This window comes from Dama dama, chromosome 9 (genome assembly GCF_033118175.1).
Source record: "Dama dama isolate Ldn47 chromosome 9, ASM3311817v1, whole genome shotgun sequence".
Lineage (NCBI taxonomy): Eukaryota > Metazoa > Chordata > Mammalia > Artiodactyla > Cervidae > Dama > Dama dama.
In genome coordinates, this window is record NC_083689.1 from 95,794,682 (window position 1) to 95,810,544 (window position 15,863).

At 37.1% G+C, this 15,863-nt stretch overlaps 1 protein-coding gene across 2 annotated transcripts in view; it reads left to right on the forward strand.

Annotated features, from left to right (window-relative positions):
• ARSK (arylsulfatase family member K) overlaps positions 1 to 14,741 on the forward strand; it is a 56,329-nt gene extending 41,588 nt beyond the window's left edge. For both annotated transcript variants that reach the window (XM_061152034.1, XM_061152035.1), the window contains 3 exons: positions 979 to 1,203; positions 10,682 to 10,906; positions 13,051 to 14,741. In XM_061152034.1, the coding sequence (XP_061008017.1) occupies positions 979 to 1,203; positions 10,682 to 10,906; positions 13,051 to 13,340 (740 nt within the window). In that variant the 3' untranslated portion in view covers positions 13,341 to 14,741. The remainder of the gene's footprint in view (positions 1 to 978; positions 1,204 to 10,681; positions 10,907 to 13,050) is intronic.
• The last annotated feature ends 1,122 nt before the right edge of the window (positions 14,742 to 15,863 follow it).

Below are 15,863 nucleotides of genomic sequence, written 5' to 3' on the forward strand. Positions count from 1 at the left end.
AGCTGAAGGTGCTAAACTTACTCAAGAATTAGACAGTGGGAAGCTGTGGAAAAGTTTTAAGCTGGGGTGACATGATCAGATAGTTTAGAAAGATATTATGAAGGGGAAAAAGGAGTGCAGGAGCAATTAGGAAGCAAGTACAGTTGTCCAGTTGAAAGATTCTGATGGTGTGAACCCCATAAATAACTCCTCAGAGACTGGGTCTCAGATCCGACTGGACCTCAGAATTACCTATAGGTTTTGTATATATATTTTTAAAATAATACAGACCCCTGCAGGCCAGATTCAGAAGCTGCCAAAACAGAAACGATGCTTCTCTCTAGACTTGTGTCTTACTGTGTTCTCTTAATTAAAATGAGGAGGAAGTTTCATGTCCCTTAGAGACAGGACTGGTCAGAGGAATTTTGCTGTCCAAGAATATGCCACATAACATTCATATATCATCTGTATTGGTACCAGCCTTTTTCCCGAAGGTGGGATTTCCAGAAGACTCAGCCAGCTTCATGGGCATGATCTAGTGATGGGGAATTTGAGAGAAAGGGTATCAGGAGGAGGATTTCTGACCCCTTTTATCCCCTCCCATTGGGCAGCAATTGTGGGTCAATGGTGACACCAGTCCTTCCCTGAGATGTGCACAGCGCTGATACCCAGGCATGCCTTTCTTTTCTCATTCGAGTCCCTGGAGGTAGTGTTTTCCCCTACTCCCTGACAAACACAGAAAGCAAGCCGGGACAATCTCCAAATAAAAAAACTTATCCTTAGGTACTGCATTTTCTCCTTCCTCTCTCTAGTCCATTCACTGGGAAGCAAGCACATGAAATCTGGCATAAGTTATTTACTGAAGAACAGTAGATAACGTTCAGATGTTAAGAAGCATCATGACAAATTCTTAGAGGGTAGAATCATTCTGAGCTTATTATGATAGAAAAAAAAAGTGAGCTAAAAGCTAATTAAGATTTACTTCAATATATATTGCAGGTGAAATTATTTTGGCTCTTCGCCAGTTAGGTCTTCTTCAGAAGACTATCGTCATATACACCTCAGACCACGGGGAGTTGGCCATGGAACACCAACAGTTTTATAAGATGAGTATGTACGAAGCTAGCTCCCATGTCCCACTCTTGATTATGGGGCCGGGAATTCAGGTCAACCTGCAAGTGTCAAGTGTGGTTTCTCTTGTGGATATTTACCCTACTATGCTTGGTAAGTAATGCCATTCTGTGTATATTTATTTGTAATAATGCTAGGAAATGAATAAGCAAAAGAGTTAAGGGCCCCTGCTGACTTGTTCATAACTTTGAGCAATTGATTTAACTGTGAGTCAAATCTATATCTGAAAAATGAGGAAAAAAAAAAAGAAAAATGAGGATAATATTCCTCAGGTGCCTTTGGCCTTCACTTCTTCTAGTCCTTCTTCCTCCAAAAGATTCACAACCAGGATATGACAATAAAGTAAGCCACATAAGATATTCAGTTCTATAACTTTACAGATACGATTTGTGTATCATTTGATTCTCTATCATCCCCAACCTAAAATGTAAGCATTTCCCTTCTGGATTATTCCAACTACTTTGAAACTACTAATTTTTCACAATGTTACATATGTCTATTAATGTTAATGCTATGTGCCTATTTCTCCTCAGAATCTTTAGGTTGTTCTGTATGATTTATTTTACTAGCTTCTTAATGTCTATAAGCATAACCATAGGTCTAGAACAGCAACATTTGGATGTGGGTATTTCGCAATTTTTGTTAAAGATACTAGAATAAAGCCATCATAAATTTAGAAGAAATTATATAGAACTGTTATCTTCTAATTTAGAGGGGACTTTAAATTCAATAACATCAAATGCTCTGTTCTAAGGCACCATAAATTGCAAAAAGTACCATCAATTTATAAATAGATTTTGGTGAAAGAAAAATGCAACATAGCATAAGATATATGTGTTTAATATATATACATTAAAATGTGAAACAAACATATCTGGAAATTAAAGAAATAAGAAAAATCTTATTATCTCCCTTTTTGCTGCTACAAAGACTTCACTTTCATTTAATTAAAGCTTGTTACAGGGTCTTAAATTTCTTTATTGTGCATTTAAATCAGTGCTGGGAATTCCCTGGTGGTCCAGTGGTTAGGACTCTGCACTCCCTGTCATTGCCAAGGTCCCAGGTTGAATCCTTGGCTGGGGAACTAAACTCCCACAAGCCTCACAGCCAAATTAAAAAAAAAAAAAAAATCAGTGCCCTCCTTTTCTCTTTCACATCACTTGCATATTTGACCACACTTCTTTGTTGTTCTTTTGCCTGGTGTGTATTTTTAATCTCTTCATTTTCTTGCTCGTCATTTGCTGGTTCCCTTTTGTCCCAAAGCAATTATCACACAGTCATATCTTTGCCACTTTCTGGCTCCATCAATTTCCAGGCAATACCTATTACTTTTCCTCACTTCTGTTTTTCATTCAAAAATGTGTGTGTGTGTGATTATGTATATTTTAAGTGTCTCCCTTATTATCATCTTTGTAGCTGTATGAAGATGTAGCTATATGAATGATTCTTTACAGTGGCATTTCCTTTGTTTCCTCCCCTAGTTTTTTCTCATATGGAACTTTCCCCACCCAAATTTGCTGAACTTTTTACCCTTGTTCTGCTTTCTTGAGGTACAGTGATCAGAACTGCAAAAGATTATTAAAGGTTGGGATGATTCTTTCTCAGTTTTCCCTCAATGTATTTCATAGTGATAATTTGGCATTTTGTCTTTTTTGACTTAGCAGCTAAATAGTCCAGTATCTGTAGGAAGCTGTCTGTGATGAGTTCTCATCTCTTTCTAGTCATTCTATCACTTTATGTGTTAGTTAATTAATAGGCACTGTTTAAATCATTTTTCTTTGAATATTGTTTTATATTTACCTATAATTCAAATTTTCTCTACAATCTTGATACACCATTATCACTACTTGCCAACCTCATGAAAGTTAAAAATCATCTGCAAACTGGAAGATTTCCTAATGTACGTATCTTAACAGCTTATTTAAGAAAATACTAAATAAAGTTGTTTGGAATGAGGGAATTATCATTTATCCACCTAGGGGGACACATTCCTATCCCTGCCTATTTTATGTTACGTGACAATAAACATTTCTTTCTTTAGCCAAACAAAACGTCCCCAGAAACCCCTTTGCATTTCTTCCATACTCTTCTGGAAATTATGTAAGTTCCCTGAAATTGTAGATTTTTTTTTCTATAATTTGTCAGTTATTACAGTCTTTAAAAACTCATAGGTCTACATAGGTTTTTGTTGTTTTTATCTTTGGCGTTTGTTAATAGACTCCTTCTGAGTCACATTTCCCAGCAGAATATGTTATATTAACAGCATCTACATCATGTGTTGATTAGACCTGCCCAACTCAAGTAAGTAAAGCCGAAGATCAGTGTCTCTCCAGTTCTAAACAGGAAATTAACATTTTCAAGGCTTAATGTGTTCCATAATGAATATTTTTATTATGAAAAGGGAAAAATTACAGTTATATGGTTGGCAGAGGAGAATGAAGAGAATATCTAGGCATGGAACTTTATAAACACTGAAGCATCCTATTAACCAGATGTTAATCAGAGATAAGGTAGAAACAGAAGGATGCAAGGGGGAGCCTTAGGGGACTTCCCTAGAGGTCCACTGGTTAAGACTCTGTGTTTCCACTGCAGGGGGTGTGGGTTTGATCCCTGGTCCAGAAACTAAGATCCCACACATGCCACACATCAAGGCCAAAAAATAAAAAAACAAGAACCTTTGCTGGAGCTGGGAAACAACATGTAAAATTACTTATCTAAAATTAACCTTTTTATAAGTGATAAAAGGTTAATATTAATAGAATTCTCACAAATCTATGAAAAAGAGACATACCCTATTAACAAATTGACCAGAATATATAAATAAGCAATTCACAACAGAAGACATACAAATGGCCAAGATATTTTTAGAACTTCAAACTCAGTAGTCAGAAAAATATTAAAACAAGAAGACATCATTTTTCTTTCACACATAGAGTTTGCAAAGATTCTTTTAATAAGCAGAAAAGCTCATGTTGGAAATATTCCTTCTCATGTTCTGCTGCTGGGAGTATAAACTGGCACAGATTTCCTGGAGGCAAATGTGGCATTACGTTCCAAATTACTTAGAAATAGGCATATATTTTGACCTAGAAAATTCCAATTTTAGGAATTAACCTATTCAGTTCAGCTCAGTTGCTCAGTCATGTCCGACTCTTCGAGACCCCATGAACCGCAGCATGCCAGGCCTCCATGTCCATCACCAACTCCCAGAGTTTACCCAAACTCATGTCCATTGAGTCACTGATGCCATCCAACTATCTCATCCTCTATCGTCCCCTTCTCCTCCTGGCTTCAATCTTTCCCAGCATCATGGTCTTTTCCAATGAGTCAGTTCTTCCCATCAAGTGGCCAAGGTATTGGAGTTTCAGCTTCAGCATCAGTCCTTCCAGTGATTATTCAGGACTGATCTCCTTTAGCATGGACTGGTTGGATCTCCTTGCAGTCCAAGAGACTCTCAAGAGTCTTCTCCAACACCACAGTTCAAAAGCATCGATTCTTCAGCACTCAGCTTTCTTTATTGTCCAACTCTCACATCCATACCTGACTACTGGAAAAACCATAGCTTTGACTAGACAGACCTTTGTTGGCAAAGTAATGTCTGTGCTTTTTAATATGCTGTCTAGGTTTGTCATAGCTTTTCTTCCAAGGAGCAAATGTCTTTTAATTTCATGGCTGCAGTCACCACCTGCAGTGATTTTGGAGCCCCCAAAAATAAAGTCTCTTACTGTTTCCACTGTTTCCCCATCTATTTGCCATGAAGTGATGGGACCAGATGCATGATCTTAGTTTTCTGAATGATGAGTTTTAAGCCAACTTTTTCACTCTCCTCTTTTACTTTCATCAAGAGGCTCTTTAGTTCTTCTTTGCTTTCTGCCATAAGGGTGATGTCATCTGCATATCTGAGGTTATTGATATTTCTCCCGGCAGTCTTGATTCCAACTTGTGCTTCATCCAGGCCAGCATTTCTCATGATGTATTCTGCATATAAGTTAAATAAGCAGGGTGACAATATACAGCCTTGACATACACCTTTCCTGATTTGGAACCAGTCTGTTGTTCCATGTCCAAACTAACCTATAGATGCACACAAAGATTCATCTCCATGGATAATATTACATTATATTAAAGAATTAGAAACAGTATGAATATCTAGTAGTGATGAACTGGGTAAAAAATAGTCAATTTCATTTTAAAAAGTGAAATGATAAAAAAAAAGTGAAATGATAAATGACAATGGCCCCCTTGTATTATTGAAAAGAAAACTGTAGGCTTTTAAAGTATATAAATGGTTTTTTGTTTTGGTGTGGTTTGTTGGTTATTGAGATAAAGTATCTACTTAATTTATTGTCCAAATCAGCACATTTTTTTTAGAGTAAAAGGATACTATTAATAATTAAACCAGGATTAGCATAAACTGAGTCTGTTGCCTTGTTTAAACAGCCTTACCAGTCAGCAAGGCAAAGATATTCTGATGGTCTGGGTTTAATCTGATGTTTAATTCAGCCTTTTAAAATGAAAGTATTTAGAGTTTAAAGCTACTTTTAGTAGTGATTAATAACTCTAAAATTAGACCTGTGAGACAGTGTATTTTATCTAAGCTTAATAAACATAACAGATTTTGATAAAGTGTCTATACAGGACTTCTTATTTTGTGATTCTTCCTAACCAGTTAGAAGCTTAAAACAGACATAATCTATTCTGAGACTTCCAAAGGTCCTTTCTATATTACCTTAGCCATACATAGCTGTATTGTTTTGTATGAATCCAATTTATACAGAATATGGGATTAAATTTCTCAGATCAAAACCTCAAGCCAGACTTCCTCTTCCCTTCCATTCTTTGAACGTTAGAAATATATAAAAGATGGTGACTCAAAAACCTGAAGTAGAAAGATATTAAATAGGAAAAACCAATTGGTATTCCTGTTTTTAGTAAAGTACCTTACTGTAAAAAACGTGTTGAAATTTAAGATGGTACAATGTTTTTATTAAAAACATTGAATTTATGAACAGTTTTTAAAGATATTTTGGAAGAGTGATTATTTTCTATGAAATGATATTTGATGATAAAGTAGGAAGAGTTCTTTTAGTCTAAGTATCTTTGTAGGCCCTATCCCATTGTCATTTTTCTAGGACTGGCAGAAAAGTGCCATCTCTCTGAACAGGAATTCTTTATACTGTTAATATCACTAATTCAGAGATTATGCTTTAAAAAGTACTCCCCAACCTGTGATAAACCATAATGGAGAGGAATATGAAAAAAGAATGTGTATGTATATGTATAAGAGAATCACTTGGCTATATAGCAGAAAGTAACACAACATTGTAAGTCAGCTATGCTTCAATAAAATCGTTTTTTTTAAAAATAATTACTCTCCAAAATATTCTCTTCTCTAATAATCTAGTATCAGCATCCTTTAGCTCAGTTAGAAATAATATCATTTTAAAATTAAAATTGTCTTGACATTCTCTTTTAAACTTCTTATGTTCATGTGAATTTTTTTCATTTAATAGTTGGCCTTTTTAAAAATAGCTACCTTCTTTTCACATAAAGGATAAATCCAGGATCTGTTTAAACTGTGAAAATGTAATTGTATAGAAATGCAGTTGTGTTTAAAAGAATGCTTCAATACTAATGATTTAAATTGCAAAACCTTCCTTGTTACAGGATCTTAGTGAAGGGTTGGGAGGGTCATTGTACATAGATTATTTTGTCTTAATTGGCTGAAAAATACTGTAAAGTTGAATAACTACAGTAGATCCAGACTTGTGGAGCAGTATTGAAGACTCCAGAGATCCTGGAGTCAGACTGCCTAAATTCAAATACCTCCTTCAGCATTTACCAACTGTATACCCTTGAGACAGAAACATAACATGTCTTGGTCTTCAGTTTTCTTATCAATAAAATGGAAATAACAGTGACTGTTCCATAGCCTGGAACAATGACTGGAACATGGTAAATGGTTAAATGTGAGATATTATTAACATTAATATTTTTATATTAATAGTATTTAATATTTTATGTTATTTAATATTTTTACATTAATGTCACTAAGCTGTGTCTGACTCTTTGTGACTCTGGACTGCAGCCGCCAGGCTCCTCTGTCCATGGGATTCTCCAGGGGAGAATACTGGAGTGAGTTTGCCATTTCCTACTCCAAGGGATCTTCCTGACCCAGGGATCGAACCCATGTCTCCTACATCACCATGCAATAGTTACCATCTAAACCATGACATGGTTCTGCTCAAAATCACTTACAGTAAAATCCAGAATCTCTGATTAGACCTGTGAGTCCAACATGATTTCTTCCTCCCCCCAACTCATCTCAACAACTTTACCGTCACGTACTCTGCTCCAGCCGTGCAGGACTCCTTAGTGTTTGGGGAGCAGATAGGATGAAGCAGCTTCCTGCCTCAGTGTTTACACGTGCTGTTCCCTGGGGAAAGGCCCTTCCTCTCCACTTCCAGAGATCTACTGGGCTCACGTAGCCCTTTCTCCCCAGGTCTCTGTTTACGTCGCCGCAGCAGAGAGGCCTCCCCTGACCATCCTTATAACACGGTGCACACTCACATTCCTGCCATCACTCTCTAAGTCCTCTTACCCTGATTTATTTTTCTCCATTGCACTGATCACCATCTGGCATGTTTGTCTGCCTCCCAGAGTTAGAATGTAAGCTCCTAGAGTCTGAGGGAGCATGCCTGCTTTGTCCACTGTTGCTTCCCTACATCTGGACTAGCAACTAGCTTGTTAGTAGTGTACTGTGCTCAGTAGCTCAGTCGTGTCTGACTCTTTGCAACCTCATGGACTGTTGCCCGCCAGGCTCCTCTGTCCATGGGATTTTCCAGACAAGAATACTGGAGTGGGTTGCCATTTCCTGCTCCAGGGGATCTTCCCAACCCGGGGATCGAACTTGCCTCTCTTGTGTCTCCTGCATTGGCAGCTGGATTCTTTACCACTGCGCTACCTGGGAAGCCCCTTGTTAGATGAGTTAAAAAAAAAAAATTAATACTTAAATGGATTCTTATCCCAGTTTAAACACAGAATTATTTAAATTTTCTTGGTCTAACAAGTTTCTTTAGGAAAATTAGGCTAAGATTAGATCTGAAATAAGGCATGTCTAAGTACTAAAGTTGATTAAGATGCTAAATACAGGAAACTTCCCAGTCGGTCCCTGCTTTCCAGCCATCTCCAAAGCCCTTGTCCCCTTCCTCTGCCTCCCAGTGGTGCGCGCTGACGGCTGATGCACTGACCAGTCAGACCCAGCCTGTTCCCGGGCCACTTTCTTCTTACAGTGAAAGGGAAGTCGCTCAGTCGTGTCCGACTCTTTGCGACCCTACGGACTGTAGCCCCCCAGGCTCCTCCGTCCACGGGAGTTTCCAGGCAAGAATCCTGGAGTGGGTTGCCATTTCCTTCTCCACATCTTACAGTAGACCTTACAGTAAGTAGCCTACTGTCTTGCAGCTCAATTGGTTTCATCTTGGGCCATCTTTTTCTTTTTTAAAATTATTATTTTTTAATTATTGAATTAAGCTTTGGCCGCACCGGGTCTTCGTTGCTGTGCATGGGCTTTCTCTAGTTGCGGCAAGCAGGGGCTACTCTCTAGTTGCAGTGAGCACTCGGGTTTCTCATTGCCTTGGCTTCTCTTGTTGCAGGGAACAGACTCTAGAATGAGGCCTCAGTAGTTGTTAGAATGAGGCCTCAGTAGTTGTGGTACAGGGGCTCAGTTGCCATGTGGCATGTGGAATCTTCCCCCACCTGGGAAGGAACTCAGGTCCCCTGATTGGCAGGCAGATTTTTAACCGTTGGACCTCCGGGGAAGTCCTGGGCCATCTTTTCTCTTGTGCATCTTGTGCATTTTCTCTCTTTAACATCTTTCCACTTTCTTCTTCTTTTCTTTTTAACCAGTTATTTCAAGTATTTCTGTTTATTTCCTTCTTTTACTTGTCCTTTCATTCTTTCTCAAAAAAAGTCCCTGAGGGTTGATGGTTGGCAGAAGATTAGGACTTGTAATATGCCCCTTCCAAGGAAATAGAAGATACAATTTTTTAAAATTAAGTTATATGTAAAACAAGTCTCTTTAGGAGATTCATAGAGGCCTTTGTCTACTTCCTTATTCTCTTTTAATTAATCTGTTTTGCCACACATACCTTTATGTGTGTGCTCAGTTGTGGCCAACTCTTTGCAACCCCATGCACTGTGGCCCACCAGGCTCCTCTGTCCATGGAATTTTCCACCCAAGAATACTGGAGTGGCTTGCCATTTCCTTCTCTAGGAGATCTTCCCAACCCAGGGATCAAACCTGGGTCTCCTGCACTGACAGGTGAATTCTTTATACCACTGAGCCACCTGGGAAGCTCACTCAAATATGTACAGTCAAGCTAAAATATTTTTCTTAGTCAATTTTGTTTAATTTCTAGCATTGCAGATATATTACTTTCTACTTTTCATTGGAAATATAATTATTTCTGAGTTAATGTTTCTAAAAACATGAACATTGAAACCAGAGAAACTGTGGGGGAGGCAACTGCAGACTCCTTTTGGAACTACCCCAAGTCCCCAGCCATAATTAACAGTAATTTTTTTTTTCATGGCCTGAGAGATCTTAGTTTTCCTACCAGAATTGAACCTGGCTGCATGGCAGTGAAATCACAAGAGTCCTAACCACTGGACTATAGAAAAATAGGGAATTCCAAGCAAATGCTTATAAACCACTTTTAAAAAATACTGCCTCTTTTTTAAGTTAGATATTTCTTATGCTTTGTTTTTTGTATCTATATTTGATATGGAAAAAATAGATTATTTTTCTCTAAATCAGTATGATCCAGGATTTCCCAACATATGTTCTGCAAAATATTAGTCCCTCAAGATGCTACTTAGAAATAAACAGAAATTCTGTCATCAAATAACTTTGGGATACATGGCACACCATATACCTTGAAGATTTATGATACACATCAGCAATAAATTTACATCTGCAATAAATTTATCTATTTAATTTTAACCATTGTTTGCAAACATATGTAACTACTAGACTCCTTTTTCATATACATTTTGTTAATATTCTGTGGAACAAATCTGTGAGATACCTGTGATCTCTTAATCATTCAGAAATGAAGGACTTATGATATTAACTAATATTTGTTGAGGGTTTCCTATGTGTCAGACCCTATGCTCAGAATTTTACATAAGTTATCAGATTTAAACCTAAAATAGACCTGTGAAATACAGGCACTATTATTATTTCCCTTTTACAGATGAAGAAACTGAGGTTCAGAATGATTAACAACATGCCCAAAGTCACAGGCTGGGAAGTGAGCATTTGAGTCTAGGCAATCTATTTACAAAATCTATATACAATCTTTAGTCTCTGTGACCTTCATTTATCAATGTTCAACAAATGAAAGAATGACTTGTTTTAAAATCCTGTGTTATTTGGGACTTCCCTGGCTACCCAGTGGTTAAGACTACACGACTCCAATGCAGGGGGCACAGGTTCCACCCCTGGTCAGGGATCATCCCACATGCTATGGGATGCAGCCAAAAAAAAAAAAGTCTTATTTTTGTCATGTAGATATTGCTGGAATTCCTCTGCCTCAGAACCTGAGCGGATACTCTCTGCTGCCATCAGCGTCAGAAATGTTTAAGAATGAACAAAAATTCAAAAACCTACATCCACCCTGGATTCTGAGTGAATTCCATGGATGCAATGTAAATGCTTCCACCTACATGCTTCGAACTAACCAATGGAAGTATATAGCCTACTCTGATGGTGCTTCAGTATTGCCTCAACTCTTCGGTAAGTTTGCTGATATTTTTTAGGTAGAGATTAGTTTTAATGAGTTGACCTATACAGTATTTACCCAAGGGAGCCAATAATCTTTGTTCAGATGGTTGGATGGCTTCACCGACTCGATGGACATACATTTGAGTAAGCTCGGGGAGTTGGTGATGGGTAGGGAAGCCTGGCATGCTGCAGTCCATGGGGTCGCAGAGTCTGACACGACTGAGCGACTAAACCAAATCTTTGTTAAAATAAATAAATACCTGCAGTTTTTCACACTGGGTTAGTTTACAAAATGTTGCCCTGGAGAGAAGCCGCTTCTTTGAAAATCAGCATCTGAATAACAAAGCAAGTGCCCTAAAGCTTTTGATCTGGGTCTCAAGACTGACACTGCTGTATTCTCTGATCAAGGTGTCTTCTGATATTCATGGTTATCTTCCCCAATCAGTAGTCAGCGCCCTCTCCTTGTACCTCAGATTCAGTTGTTCCGGAAGATTAACTCCTCTATCTTATGGAGGCTGACATCCTACATTTATTATTTAACGTTCCCCTCAACCCTGCAAGATGATGTGCCGTGTGCTCAATCGCTTCAGTTGTGTCTGACTCTTTGCGACCCATGGACCATAGCCCGCCAGGCTCCTCTGTCCAGGGTACTTTCCTGGCAAGAATATTGGAGTGGGTTACCATGACCTCTTCTGGGGGATCTTCCCAACCCAGGAATTGAACCTGCATCTCTTGCATCATAGGTGGATTCTTTACCTGCTGAACCATTGGGGAATCCCCTCCAAGATGATATTATCATTCTTATTTTATAGAGAAGATTAGGGTTTGAAGACTAGGGTTCAGATAGCTATGCAAAGTCTCATAGTTAAGAAGTGGAAAAGCTTGAGATTTCAACCCAGATCTGACTTTCAAATCCATGCTCCTTTTCCCCTACAAAAACCTGGTAGAATCACTACTCTGAATTTGTTTTCAAGCAGTAATATTAGATTTATGGTTTTACTTATTCTTTACCACCTTTTTGCACATAAAATATGTGCTAAAGCTATTTTTAATATTCCTTTTTCCCTAAGTTTTTTCCCAGTTATAAATGCCAAAATTATTAATTCAAAATAATTCTTTAGAGGCTGAACTGATTGACCCCTCCTTCTCTAAAAGGAGGAGATTCGTGGCTTCAAAAATGTACTGAAGTTTTCATTCTGTTGAATAATGGGCATCTCTTGTTCATTCATTATTTATGTTCTGCAAAAAGCAGATGTGACTATCAAAGAATCAGTGGGGGAGCCTGCCGTTCCTGTATTCTCTAGGGTTTATTCACTGATTTCCCTTTCTCAGAGAGGTGCCATCTGAAATCACCCAGCAAAATCATGAGTGTCATCAGCAATCTTCTGGCTCATGCACTCAAATAAGCCTGTAGGGGTTTTTCCCTCACTGTGCATTCATTGTTCATTTACTGTCTTAGACTAATTGTCATAAGAGCTTCAATTTGCTATTTTTCCGACTAGGTTGGCATTCTATCTGTCAGAGGTTGGCATATCCTCTGTCTTCCTACACTGTAGGTCAAAGGAGTGTTTATGTTATCTGAAATGTTTATCATTATTTTCTCGATGGTAGTTATTGAGAGTTCTTATTTCCATGACTATTTGCTCAAATAGTATCACTGAATGTAATTTTCAAAAATCCAAGCACAGTTTGCAAATGTATTTAAAAACAAACAAAAAACCTAGGAGTAAGGGAAGTTGCAAGAACATGACTCGGCTATATAAAGAATTCCTACAGCTGGAACATTTGGGCCTGTTGAAATGGAACAATATAAGCATTAATATATATATATTTTGCACATCAAAGTAAGCAAGGTATCAAAAACAGAAAGAACTGAGGCTAAGCCGGCCTACTAGTTTGACTGTTTCTGCCATCTAAGAATAGGTAAAGGGAGAAATGTGATAGTAGGATGATGATAAGAAGGAAGAGACATACATTTAGAAAGGCATTTAACTTTTGGTATATTAAATTTCCATTTATACCATCCTTCAGCTTACCACACTAAGAAGAACTGAAAATAAAAAGAAACTGTTATCTGTTACAGAGTAATGACATTCTAAAAAATATTTTTTAAGCTGGTAACTGTTTTGACAGTTATTCAATTTTTTTTCTTTCAGATCTTTCCTCAGATCCAGATGAATTAACAAATATTGCCGCAAAATTTCCAGAAGTTACTTCTTCTTTGGATCAGAAGCTTCGTTCCATTATTAACTACCCTAAGGTTTCGGCTTCTGTCCACCAATACAATAAAGAGCAGTTTATCAAATGGAAACAAAGTATAGGGCAAAACTATTCAAATGTCATAGCAAACCTTAGGTGGCATCAGGACTGGCTGAAAGAACCAAAGAAGTATGAAAATGCCATTGATCAGTGGCTTAAATCCCACTCTGATCCAAAAACAATTTGAACAACAAAAAAGAAAAGAATGTTTAAGAGTTATGTAGAAATATGTTACAAAATCATGATTCATTATGCATTTTAAATGTTACTTTTAATAATTACTGATTTTAAATTAAATAATGTACTTTTTTAAAATAAGATACCAATCATTATAGAATAATATATTTTCAAAATGATTACTATCAAGACCTTATTCTTACCAACTTCTAACAACTTAATGGGAGTATTAAAAGGGTGGAAACAAATACTAGAACATAAAGTTGTGTTCCTCTGAATATTATGGAATATAGAATATTTTAAACATTACTAAAATTATTACTTATGAACCATAAAATAGTTAGTTTTGAGTATTTGATGGTGTATGATGAGTTGTTTTTATCTGATTGGACATAGATCATTTGAATGTATTTGATGGGAGAATTTGGAGTATTTTATGGGACACAGACCATGGATATGGCTGATCTTATTTAATTTTTTTTAATAGGCAAAATATATGCACAAGGTATAAATTTCAAAAAGTTACTAAAGGGTTAACAATGAGTGTGAAGTCACTTTTCTTTTCCAATAGCTCAACCATCCAGTTCTCCTTTTTGGAGATAACTACTGTAACCACCTTCCTATGTATCCTTTGAGAGACAGCACTCCCCCACCCCCAACAAATGGTAACATACCATGCAAAATACCTTGCTCTCTTTTTCTCCACTTTAACAAAGACATCTAGAAGTGAAATTGCTGGGGCAAGACTATATCTAGCAAAATTACTCTAGACACTCCTATATTAACCCTACAAAAGTTATACCAATTTCTATTCTCACTAGAAATGTGTTCTCGCATTTATTGCCAATTGGGCAGATATAAAATATCTTGTTGTTATTTTCCTTATTATATGTGAAGTAGATCATATTTTCATATTTTTAATGGCCATTGGAATTTTCTTTACCATGACCTTTTCCTTTTTTACACTTTGCCTATTTTCTGTTGGTTATTTGTCTTTGTTATTACAGGCATACTTTAGATATTAGCTCTCTGTCTGTTAGAGAAGCTGCAAATATTTTTTTCCTTTTCATAATTTGTATTTTGACTAGTGCCCTAGTGTTTGTTGACATGTAGAAATTGGTATTTTCATGCAGTCTGATTTATGAATCTTTGCTTTTGTGGCTTTGGGATTTTGTGTCATATTTAGAATGGCTTTTCCTACCTATCTTCATTTAGAGTTTTATTTTTCACTCTTAGATTTTTAACCCATGGGAATGTATTACATATTAGAGATCTAACTTTAGCTTCTTTTTTTTTTTAAGATGGCCACCCAATTGACCTCTCATTGAGAAAAGTAATATTTATTCCATCGGTTAGAAGATGCCACTTTGCTATATAACAACTTTTATTAAATAAATGATCTTTTCCTCTATTGATCTGAAATGACATTTTTATTATATACAAGTCGCACTGACATTTGGGTCCTTTCAAAACATTTCTTACTTTGCAGTGGACCATTCTATTTTGTTTATAGATGGGGTAGGCAATATCTGGTAGGACTGTTTCCCGTGAATCAGTTTTCTTTTTCAGAATTGTCCGGGCTATTCTTGCTTATTTATTTTTCTTATATAAATCTAGAATCAACCTGTCTAGTTGCAAAAATGAAAAATCTTGGTAGTCTTTTTATGATATCATACTAAGTGTATAGCCTAATATAGGGAGAACTGAATTTTTTATGATATTCAGTTATTCTAAAGAATATAGTATACTTTCCCCTTTCTTTAAGACTTCTTTATATCACTCAATAGTATGCTAAGTTTTCTTCATATAGATCAGTATCTTCATAGACATTTTTAGGAAGTAGGGACCTTTAAAAAATGCCACCTAGGCCTCATCCCTGTGCTTCCCAGTGGTGCCAGTGGTAAAGAACCCACCTGCCAAAGCAGGAGACATAAGAGACATGGGTTCAACCCCTAGGTCAGGAAGATCCCCTGGAGAAGGACGTGCGAACCCACTCCAGTATTCTTGCGTGGAGAATCCCATGAACAGAGGGGCTTGGTGGGCTACAGTCCATGGGGCCGCAAAGAGTCAGACATGACTGAAGCGGCTTAACTCAGACCCCACCCCACAGCAGTGGGATTAGAATTCCAGGGATGGCACCTGGGCAGTTTTGTTCTTGCTACTGTTTTGTTTGTTAAGCCGCCAGGCAGATGATCCTAGTGTATAGCCAGAGGTGACTTTATTCCTAGCTATTTTATCATTTGATGGTATTTTATCATCTGTGCTATTTTAAATAAATGCTTCTTCCATTGTATTTTCTAACCAGTTATTTATATATGCAAACTGTATGTCTATATATTTACTTTATGCCAATAATACATTTTTGTACCAGTAATTTTCCAGTTGGTATCTTATAGTCTTTAGGTAAAAAGTCTATCTGCAAATAACAGTTTTACCTAATTCCTTTTTAACCTAACTTCCCTTTTCAAACTGTCTTAGAAGTTTTCTTCATGAGCCAGTTCATCTCCTTTGTTTATTGTCCTTCAGTGAATTT